This window comes from Myodes glareolus, chromosome 11 (assembly GCF_982192425.1).
Source record: "Myodes glareolus chromosome 11, mMyoGla1.1, whole genome shotgun sequence".
Taxonomy (NCBI): domain Eukaryota; kingdom Metazoa; phylum Chordata; class Mammalia; order Rodentia; family Cricetidae; genus Myodes; species Myodes glareolus.
In genome coordinates this window covers 47,643,944-47,656,069 of record NC_142036.1, presented here as the reverse complement: position 1 = coordinate 47,656,069, position 12,126 = coordinate 47,643,944, and the positions used below count along the sequence as shown (strand labels likewise).

At 37.1% G+C, this 12,126-nt stretch overlaps 1 protein-coding gene across 15 annotated transcripts in view; it reads left to right on the top strand.

Annotated features, from left to right (window-relative positions):
* Positions 1-12,126, top strand: part of Gphn (gephyrin) — a 351,833-nt gene that overhangs the window by 279,280 nt on the left and 60,427 nt on the right. For all 15 annotated transcript variants that reach the window (XM_087911715.1, XM_087911713.1, XM_087911716.1 and 12 more), the window contains 4 exons: positions 5,854-5,909; positions 8,094-8,213; positions 10,170-10,228; positions 11,174-11,327. In XM_087911715.1, the coding sequence (XP_087767841.1) occupies positions 5,854-5,909; positions 8,094-8,213; positions 10,170-10,228; positions 11,174-11,327 (389 nt within the window). The remainder of the gene's footprint in view (positions 1-5,853; positions 5,910-8,093; positions 8,214-10,169; positions 10,229-11,173; positions 11,328-12,126) is intronic.

Sequence of the window (12,126 nt, the reverse complement as noted above, 5' to 3'; positions counted from 1 at the left end):
ATCTGTTCATTTATGAAATGATCTTTCTAAAAAGGTTGTTAAGGAGCACACATTCAGTTATTGAACACTTAGAATAGTTTACATAGTGAACATTTTTACCTTTTGTATGGTGAACACTGGAAATTTTTCTGGAACAAGTAAACTAATAACTAAAAATAGATTTTGAGTTTGTACTTAAAAGTTATTTCGGGCTATAATGGAGAAATGGGTGAAGAATATATACTCTGAGGTATATAAGGAACACATGAGCAAGAGACCTTTGCACATATAATGGAGCATTTCCACTTCATCACATGTGCCACCAACCAGCTCCCAAATAAAGGCATGAGTAATTATTAGTAACTATGAATCTTGGCCTTAGCCTAGGTTTGTCCTACTACTCTTTTAACCTAATTTAACCAGTTTCTATTCATCTATGTTTTGCCTTGGGACTTTTTAACCTTTCTTTCATTCTGTATGTCCTACTTTCCTGCCTCCTCCTTGTCTCACTGGGAGGCCCCTGGCATCTCTTTTTCTTTTTTTGGTTTTTTTGGTTAGGGGGGTTGAGACAGGCTTTCTCTGTAGCTTTGAAACCTGTCCTAGAACTAGCTCTTGTAGACCTCTTGTAGGCTGGTCTTAAGGTCTTGAACTCAGAGATCCTCCTGCCTCTGCCTCCCGAGTGCTGGGATTGAAAGACATGCGCCACCACCGCCCAGCTCTTTTTCTTTCTTCTCTTCTCCCAAGCCTAAATTCTTCCCCCTAATTACTTTCCCTGCCTGAAAGTCCCACCCACATCTCCTCCCTTGCTATTGACCATTCAGCTTTTCATTAGACCAGTTAGGTACCTTAGGCAGGCAAGATAAAACAGCAACACATCTTTATATAATTAAACAAATGCAACACATCTTTACATAGTTAAACGAATGCCAAGACCTTTACACATTTAAACCAATATTCTCTCTCTCTCTCTCTCTCTCTCTCTCTCTCTCTCTCTCTCTCTCTCTCTCTCTGTGTGTGTGTGTGTGTGTGTGTCTCACGCGCGCGCACACACACACACACACACACACACACACACACCTCTACCTACTTAGTTGTCACTTATCCTTCATAACTCAAATTATAAATCTTTTTGTCTGGGTATGTTTTCCTGACCCTCCTGACTACCTCAGGAGTTTTCATTGTATACTCATGAAACTCATGTTTCTAGCGATATGTGGTGGTATATGTCCATAAGTTCAGCAGAGAATAAGACAGGATAATTGTGTTTTAAGGCTAACCTGAGCTACATAGCTAGAGCCTGCCCCACATCCCCCAAAAATAATCTTTAAAGAGATTTTTGTAATCTTGCTTATATATTCATTAATGTGATTATCTTGTTAATATCTACTTCTACTATATCAAATGCTTTTGGGTTTTATTTTTTGGCCACGTTTGTGCTTGAGAATAAATACATTAAATAAATTATGCATCATAAGCCAATGTTATATACACATAGACTCTGTATAGAACATATGACTGTACGCACAGGTAGATGGAAAAAAATTATGAAACTGAAATTATGCATGATAAGTGCATACCTGTTGAAGTGCTGGATCATGAGAGTAGGTCCTTGGACATACAAGGTAAATGTTCTACCGCTACTTTTACAGGGAAGGGTATTTATTTTAAGATAGGTATCTCACCATTTTACCTAGACTGGTCTTGAATTTTGACAAACAAATGGCCTCTGAAGCAGCTGGGAATGCAGTCACATACCCCTGCGCTAGATCTGTGAATTAATATTTTCTGCCCTTTTCCATTAAAAGAATGTTTACAAGTTGATATTATATTCCATTGCCACTTTGGATCCAGAGTTTGAAATAAAGTTGGAACAGTTTGGCACAACATTAAAATGGAAATAATGTCATTTTACTCTCTACACTGTCCTCAACATTTAATTTGATACTTAAAGAATAGAAGACACTTGGTAGAAATTTACTGAAAGACTAAAAGGGGTGACTACCTTTAAAGGGCATGCATATGTCATTTGCTAGCAAGGTTAGAGGCTGACTAGTTTCGCTAAAAGTCCTGAATCTAATAGTAGGCAGAGTCATGATTCTCATTCAGCTCTGCTCTACTACATCAAACCATGCTGATTCACTCATGTGAAAGAAGGAAATAAAAAGAAAAGAAAGAGAATTAGAAATCTAGATTGCTGTAGAGGAAACAACCTGATGATTATTTATGAAATAATTAAAATTAAACAAGCTTTTTCACATTTGTCAGTCTGGAATTTTAAAATATAATTGATTCATCAATTTTTCACTAAAAAGTTATTTGCTTTAAAATACTGCAAAAATAAATTGTTTAATGTATTAAACATTAGTAAAATGTTGATGTTTCCTAAAGTGATGGTTTTTGCCTGTGTTTTAAGTTGTTTAAAAGGGTCTTTGATATGCATATTATTTTTTATTTATTCATTTTACATCCTGGATGCAGTTTCCCTTCTCTCCTCTTCTCTGAGTCCTTTCTCTCTAACCGCAGTCCCACAGTCCACTCTTCCTCTGGTCTATTTAGGAAAGGACAGGTCTCTCATGAGTATCAACAAAACATGACATATTAAGTTGCAGTAAGACTAAGCGCCTCCCCATATATTAAGGCTGGACAAAGTGACACAGTATGAGGAATAGGGTCTCAAAAACTAGTTAGAGTCAGAGAAAACCATTGTTCCAACTGTTAGGAGTCCCACAAAAGGACATGCCACATAACTGTAACATTTATACAGAGTGCCAAAGTCAGTCCCGTGCAGACTTCCTGGTTGTTGGTTCAGACTCTGTGAGCCCCTGTGAGCCCAGGTTAGTTGATTCTGTGGTGTCCTTGACCCCCTCCGGCTCCTACAATTCTTCCTTCCTCTAGTCTGCAGAATTCCCTGAACTCCACCTTATGTTTGGCTGTAGGTCTGCATATGTTTCCATCAGTTGCTGAATGAAGCCTCTCTGATGATAACTGGGCTAGGCACCAATCTATGAGTATAGCAGAATAATGTTAGGCATGATTACATTAATATTTTCCCCTTCAGTCATGTTTGGTTTTATTCTAGGTCTCTGGGTCATCTAGTCTGTGGGTCCTGGAACTTCAGGCAATATAAGGGTTGGTATAGGATTTAGGTTAGACCAGTCATTGGCTGGCCACTCCCTCAATCGCTATGCCTTTCTTACCCCAGCATATCTTTTAGGCAGGAACAATTTTAAGTCAAAGGTTATGTGGCTGAGTTGATTTCCCATTCCCTCCACTTGAAGACTTGCCTGGTTGCAGATGTCCAGTTCAGGCTATATATCTGCTCTTATTAGGAATCTTAGCTGGGGTCATCCTTGTAGATTCCCTTCTGCCAAGCTCTACCTGCCCCAAAAATGCCTCCCCTTTCCAGTAGTTTCTTTCAGTACACTCTCCCCCTCAATCTTCCCTACAAGTTTCCATCCTTACCCGCCCTCAGTCCACTCACAAAATCTCTTTTTCCCCTACCCAGGGAGATATGGGTGTCCACCCATGAACCCTCTTTGTTACTTAGCTCTCTGGGTCTGTGGATCTAGCAAAAAAAAAAAAGGTGTATATATATATATATATATATACCTTTTTTATAACAATATATATTTTATATATAACATATAATATATAATATATTTATAACAATATATATTTTATATATAACAATATATTATATTATATTTATAATTATATATAAATATATTATATATATATAAATTTACAGCTAGTGGGTTCATACCATGTTTGTCTTTTTCAATCTGAGTTATCTCACTCAGGATGATTTTTTTTTTTTGTAGTTCTATTCATTTGACTTCAAATTTCCTGGTGTTAAAAGTTTTTTTTTCTTTAATGAACCTATACAAGTGACATCATATAAACAGCATTTCAGCAAAACCTTTCTAATTTAATATCATAGGTTTCCAAAAAATATAAAACTTCGATTATTCACTGAGATACTATTTATAAAGGACAAGACACAACATAAAAGGGATCCAGTGTTAACTTTTGTCCCTCTCTACATCAAAGTAACAAGTCAACTGTGAATAAAAGTGACTCATAAACAGTATTTTGACTGTGATCCTAGGATTCTGTAGGTGGAGGTGAGATCATTACAAGTCCAAGGACTGTGAGCTCCATGCTGGATTACAGCCACCCTCTACTACAGAGTGAGTTCCTATAGAGGATAAGCAAAATGAAGGAAGGAAAGAATAAAATGAGTCCATATTTGTCCTTTAAAATATAAGATGTTTAGTTGTTACTGTTATTGCAAATATAATTAAATATTCATATATAATATATATACTATGTTATCTTTTTAACGTATAGGCCTCAAACCCCCTAGTTTTATCAATGACGTGGAAGTAACAGTAATGATCATAAAACTCATTAGATAGACCTTGCATTGCCAGGAGTATTGATCTGACACCCAAATAATAATATATCAGGAAAATATGGTATTCTTTAGGAATTTTTTCCCAATCATTACCTAATTGTATGTATCAGACAATGGATAAGACTAAACAAAAAAAAAGTTGTTTGTTTGCTTTCTTGCTTGATTTGGTTTGGTTTGGTTTTTTTGAGACAGATTTTCTCTGTATAGCCCTGACTGCTCTGGAACCCACTCTGTAAACTAGGTTGCCCTAGAACCCAGAGATCTGCCTGCCTCTGCCTCCTGAGTACTAGAACTAAAGGTGTGTGCTACCACCACACAGCTAAAAAGTATGTTTCTTCGTTTTTGTTCCAATTCTGGATTTCTTTTTTCAATTTAAGAAGAAGTGACTTTAAGAGCTGGGGAAAAAGTTCAGTAGGTAAACGTGCTTGTGAACCTGAGCTAAGGACTCAAGAATCATGCATGAGTGTCTCTTATCCCAAAGCTTCTACAGGGGGATGGGAGGAAGAAAGAGAAATTCAAGGATCAACTGGTACACCATATATGGCCAGAAAATGACAGAAACACTGTCTTAAATAAGCGACTAAGAAAGGTTATTCTCTGGCATCCACATTTGTACTGTGGCACACATGTGCTTACATTTGAAAACACAAAAATGCACATTCATGCTCAAACCATTTTTTAAGCAATTTTGCCTACATGTGGTACATGTCTATAATCTCATAAAGTAGAAAGCAGATGTAGGAGAATTGCCTCAAATTCAAACCCAGCCTGATCTGCATAGCACATCCCAATCCATCTAGGGCCAGATCTTGTCTCAAAAAAAATTACATAAATACTGTACATTCCTAAAAATAAAGTTAAGTAGTCAAAAGTAGGAGTGTAACTCAGTATTAGAGCACTTGCCTGGTATGGCAAGTCCCTAGTTCCTGCACTGAAGTACTAAAGAGAAAATATGATGCAGTAAGCTTATTTATTCCAGCTCATTCATAGCATTATTTCTAATCCATTGATTTTCTTATTTTATTAAGTAAATAAGAAAATGTTAAGAAGTTACAAAAGTCACAAGAAATTGGAGCAGTTTGAATGTGCAAAGTGATGTGTTTATATATCCATGAATGTGTACTTATTATTATATACATGGGTAAGGTCATATCATTTGGAAAGATAAGCCAAATAAACATCATGTTAGAAAGCACAAGTATGGAAAGGATGGCATCATATGAAGACCATCTCCAGTGATACCAAGAAAGCATGCAAATAGATCCACTTCTGCTGATGCTTGGAATCTATTGGATACCAAAGATCAAAGTAGTAATACAAAGGCCGTTGTCTACTTTAGGAAATCAGAAATAATTCAACTTTCCTGAACAAATTTTAATGAAGTCTTAGAATCTCAATACTCTTCCTTGCTCTAAGTCCATGCTGATATTTATTCTTGGCTCTGTTCCATCTCACAGCTGCTGATGGTCCAGGAGATCGTTTCATCATTGGGGAATCCCAAGCTGGTGAACAGGTGAGATTCAGAAGCCTGAAAGACAGTACAGATTTCACAGACTTTGAGCATTCAATTCTATATATCCAGTATCAGCATTGTGGAAGTCTTAAGTATTAGTCAGAAGACTATCCAAGGGATAAAAGAAAGGTCCCGTGTGAACCACAACAACAGTAAAAATTACTTAAAGAACCTACATCTATCAATATATGGTACAATGAATAATTTTGTTACATCCTCCACAGGCATACATTATAGCCATTCTCTAGCCCTATGATTGAGTGATTCTTCTTCCTACAAATTTTGACTTTCTGGCTAGAACTACAAGTACCTTTGTTGACAGAAGTTTCTGTCCCGCCCGGTCCTGCAGCCATTCACTCCCAAAGAAACAAACAGAGGCCTACATTAATTATAAATTGATTGGCCTATTAGCTTAGGCTTTTTATTAACTCTTACAACTTAGATTAACCCATAATTCTTATCTGTCTTATCCACATGACTTGGTATCTTTTTATCAGCGAGGCATTCTCATCTTGCTTCCTCTGTGTCTGGATGACAACTGCAAGCTGACCATTTCCTCTTCCCAGGATTCTCCTGTTCTTGTCACCCTGCCTCTACTTCTTGCCTGGTCACCCTGCCTATACTTCCTGTCTGGCTACTGGCCAATCAGCATTTTATTAAAATAATACAGGTGACAGGATACAAGACCATTGTCCCACGGCAGTCCCCCAGCCCCCCCCTTTTTTTTCAAAACAAGAACTCTGAATCTAATGTTCTTTGTTTAGCTTTTTTCTGACCATTTTCCGTAATAACTTGTAGCCAACATTCTAAACAAAGACAAACATCCATATTCCGTTTTTTGGGAATGTAGTCATAGTTCTCTAGGCTACTTCCTGCTGATTGGGGACATTGATAATCTTATGGGGACCTAAAGAAAATTTTGAATTATGGTCAAGTCCTGACTGGAATATTCTGTGAGGCTTGATCATCTCAGCCAGCAGTCTTGAAACTGTTCTGGATGTAGAACTTAGGCATCTGGGCCATCCACTTTTATCAGAGATTTCTCAGATGGTCAGATGGTGTTCCTTGATCAAACCTGATTTTTCTTAGCCCAGAATGAATTCATGCCCTCTCATTTCCTATGAAAACAAAAACAAAACCTCTTCTCCAAAGTGACATACCCTTGACTTAAATTTTGAAGTCAAGGCATTTTCAAAATATACATGTTAGATTAATCCAGCAGCATTTATAATCAAATGTCTTTTAGCAGTTTTTGCTCCTTCCTCGGCCATCAAACAATTTAAAGACAACACAATAACATACAGTATCCAGATTCTGTGTGTATTTTTCATCTTTACGTGGCTTTATTCTAAACTCCATTTCTTTTATTTTTAATTTTTGCTTTTTGAGACAGGATTTCTCTGTGTATCTTTGACTGTCCTGGCACTCACTCTGTAAACCAGGCTGTCCTTGAACTCACAGACATTCATCTGCCTCAACCCCCCAAGTGCTGGGATTAAAGGTGTGTACCACTACACCTTGAACTCACAGAGAAGCACCTGCTTCTGCCTCCCAAGTGTTGCAATTAAAGGTGTGTACCACCACTTTCTTTCTTTTTTATTTTAAGGACTTTATCATTTTTCTTTTCTCTCCCAAGCCTACATATATGCCTGGCCATCCTGCCTATACTTCCTGCCTAGCTACTGGCCCATCAGCATTTTATTAAAATAATAAAAGTGGCAGGATACAACACCATTGTTCCACAGCATACCTCATTGTTTGGATTTTAAATAAGGACCCCAGGGTGGCTACTGTTGGCATCATCCTTCTACACATTAAAGTTAACTCTTGTCTATTTAAGTACTTATAAAAGTGCATGATAAACCAAGAATAGTCCGTAGAGGTCAGTCTTCTGGGCCAGAGCAGAGCTTAAAGATCAACAGTGTATCTGCAGAGGCAATCAAAATTAAATTTTTGCCTTGGTAGAACTTAAATTCTGGAGTACATAATAAATTTAATATTTTACCTGGAGTGTTTAGGAGTTCAAAGATTATTAGCAGGAGAATCTCTGTGAGTTTGAGGCCAGCCTGGTCTACAAAAGAACTAAAAGACTTTTCATTGTTTTTTAAAAAATGATGTATCCCCCTGAAGATTATCCTGTGCAGTAGCTAAATAACCAACTCTCTTTTATGTTTGTACTTCCAGCCAACTCAGACAGTGATGCCAGGACAAGTGATGCGGGTTACAACAGGTGCTCCAATCCCCTGCGGTGCTGATGCAGTAGTGCAAGTGGAAGATACCGAACTTATCAGGGAATCAGATGATGTATGTCACTGCCAGGCTCCTGTGGCATTGTTAGATTCTTCAGTGCTCATAAGATTAACCTGGGCTTTGGGGTGTATGAATGTTGTTATTTTGGTTTGGGGATCTTACACTGTAATATGTAGGGCTCCAGTACATAAAATGCCTTAAAGAATGAAAATCTTTTGGCATGAAGGGACTTTTATGCTATTGTTATTAACATGAGAATTTTCACATGCAAACAAGGAATTATTTCACAATAAAAGAATAGTGATATTAATGTTAATTTGAGATATCTTCTTGCCACTGAGACTAACTTCTGATAAAGTGTGAAGATGTTCTTAGAATTTGAATTTAATATAAAGAACTTTAACAGAGAACATTTGAACAAGTTCTTGAACCAAATGACCCTTTCACCACTGATTTTCTTTTCAAAAAAAACTGTTTTGTCAAATAGAAGCCTGGAAATGTTGACCTTTTGTCAAGTCCCTCTGCATTGTCTCAAATAAAGGACATTTACAGGATCTCAATAGGCCATTTTCTCAATGAAACTAATAGCAACTATAAAACCAGACTACTGGAGCTTCTCCTGGCTATTTCTATTGCTGTGATAAACACCATGCAGAAGTAACTTGCAAAGGGGCTTATTTCAGCTTAGAGGTCACAGTCCTGTATTAGGGCAGCACTCAAGTCAGGAACCTAGAGGCAGGAACTGAAGCAGAGCCCATGGAAGAATACTGTATGCTGGCTTGCTCAGCCTGCTTGCTCTACATGTCCGGGATGGCACCACCCCCAGTAACCTGGACCCTCCTACATCATCATTAATCAAGAAAATACTTCACAAGCATGCCCGTAGATGAAAGCATTTTATCAGTTGAGTTTTTTTTCTTCCCAGGTCACCCAGGCTTAGGTCAAATTGACAGAAACATTAGCAGCATAGGCTGGAGATAGTTAATTGATTAAAGGTACTTCTAGTTCTTGCAGAGGTCCCAAGTTTGATTCCCAGCACATACATGGTGAATCACAATTGTCTATAACTCCAGTTTCCAACACCATGTTCTGAGCATGAGCACCAGGTCCACATATGGTACATATACATACATGCAGGCAAAGTACTCCTGCACATAGTTTTTTTTTTAAACAGACTATTAGTCATGAATAAAACTAGGAAAGTTTTATTTTACAGTTTTAATGACTGGTAGTTATACACATTTTGTGAAGCTTGAGGAATCATATTTTGAAACAGATTAAAAATAATATACTTATTTTTGTTTTTCACAATAGGATTTCTCTGTGTAGCCCTAGCTGTTATACAACTTGCTCTATAGACCATGTTGGCCTCAAATTCAGAGAGAGCCACTTGCCTCTGCCTCCCAAGTGCTGAAAATAAAGGCATGTGCCACCACCACCGAGCATAAAAATCATGTATAGTCTTATAGATTAAGTAAATAGTAAATACAACCATGCTAAGAATTGACCACCTTCCTTGGTCTGGAGATTATCTCCCTCGTGTATAAAATTCAACTTTTGGCATAAAGATCTCATTGCCTTCCCTTAAAGCTGTTAAAGCAGAGATTTATTAACATCAGGGAAGCCTACAAAGCACTGAAATCCAGAACACACACATTCTCCAACTATGAGATGACAAGACACAATTCCAGTATCACAATATTATTTACAGCCCATGAATGTAAAATTGATGGTTATCATGAAGTTACAGAAGTCTACTGCCATGCTGTAAGCCCTTCACTGAAATTAGGATGTATTTTTTAAACTATGAAATTTGGATTAAGTATTTAGTTATTTATTGGCACCAAACAAACCTAATTTTTCAGGAGTCTCTTTAAAAGTTCACACTATTTTTTCAAATATTTGTATTTGTATATATTCTGGGCTTGTCTGATAAGAATAAGCTCATTCTTATTGATCAGAAATTCCTTAGACTGTTATTTGAACTTATATGGCCTGCTCTAATTATAGGGTACTGAGGAACTTGAAGTGCGAATTCTGGTGCAGGCTCGGCCAGGCCAAGATATCCGGTAAGTTCATCAGTACAGAGTAGGTAGCTCCCTGTGTTTCTACATGATCGTAAACTCAGGAGAGCATGATTATTGTAAACCCACAGCTATGTCAATTAGCCATTTTTTCTTAAGCAAAATGAATTTTCTGAATTTTATATCCCATGTCTATCCTGCCTTTAAAATTAAAATAGTAAAGATGAATAAAATTATCAAACTCAACATTAAGAAAAAATAAAGTTATAAATACATGTACCCACAGTTAACTCTACCTGTAGCTGATTCAAAATTACTCTGTCCCAACCCCTAGATTATCCAGAAATTGGAATAGAGATGATCAGGCATTTATTCAAGTAGCTGATAGTAACACCCTCCTCAACCACCCTTAATAATGTAATAATTTGCTGTATCTTGCATGTAAAGATGATGTTTCTCTATTACAATAAATGCTACGCATAGTTTCAATTATTTTGTTACATTAGAAAGTGTTTACACAAATTCCATCAATTTTCCCAGCATACCTTTGCAACAAAGCTATGCTTCTCCCAGTATTATGGCAGGAGGCTAAGGTGCCTCAGATCTGGACCAACCTAAGGTGTCTACATGGAAATCACTCCAGCCTTATTAACATCATTCTCCTTATCACAGAGTTACCAGCTCTCTGTTCATGCTGCTAGATAAATCTTTGCCTTGTATCAAAGTTTGAAATTGGTAATTTTAACTATAATACAATAAAAGAAAAACATAAAGTAACTTTTAGATGTAACATTCTTGTTTAGCAATTCTTTCTTTTATAGTGTGATATAACTTTAAAAACTTAGAATTTTTAGATTCTCTTCATTATTGGACTCCTGACTCATTTCTGAACTTTTCTCCCTGATTATCTTCTCTCTCTGATACTAAAGTTTCCCTCTGAGTTGAGAAAATGTTAATCTTAGTACTAACTGTTTCTGCTTTGACTTTCAGACCCATCGGCCATGACATTAAAAGAGGGGAGTGTGTTTTGGCCAAAGGAACCCATATGGGCCCTTCAGAGATTGGTCTCCTTGCAACTGTGGGCGTCACAGAGGTTGAAGTTAATAAGTTTCCAGTGGTTGCTGTCATGTCAACAGGGAATGAGGTAAATAAAAAGGCAAATAAAACAAAGGGTAGAACTTATAAGATAAAACCCTTCCTGGCATGTTTTTTATCAAATGGCATGCTGTAAATTATGGATCTCAACAACTGAACCACATTTCAGAGAAATAGTAAGTTGGCCTTGGCATAGTTCAGATGCAAAAGATAAGATAAAACTAGAAACTACGTGTTAAGAAGTTGTTGCCTTCCATTTTTAGAATGAAATATTATAGCCAATGTCCTTTCCCCACTCTTATATAAATAAACAAAGAATGTTAGCTGAAAGCTATAGATAGCAAACTGTCGAAACACAGTGCTTAGTCTGTGGAAACACGGTTTGTGTGTCTTGTTATGAAATGATGGCAGTAAGTGACTGAAATAGGGAGCATGGCTAGCCTGTCTTCTTGTTAAAGTCCTAGAGGAATTTTAGTCACTAGTGGAGTCCTCTTGGGTTTGGTTTGCTCTGATGGGTTTGTTTGGGTTTCAAGTGCAGTATCTCTAGTGGTATGCTATTCAGAATGGAGCTACATGTCATATCAGCCTCACTTGGAAATGAGATGATAGTCAATCTTTTTCTGAGAACCCTTGGAAATCTTCCCAACTACTCTCTTGCACAGACTGTTAAAATGTCCAGCAGCTCTATAGTCATATTGGGAATGTGAAAGGATGAATATTCTAGAAACACAATTAAACAATCAAACCCAACCAAGGTTTTTAGCAATTTCTTTGGACTATACTATTAAAGAGTAACAAGACTGGGGGGAAAAGCTTTGTTCTAAAAGTAACCTTTCATTAGCATTATT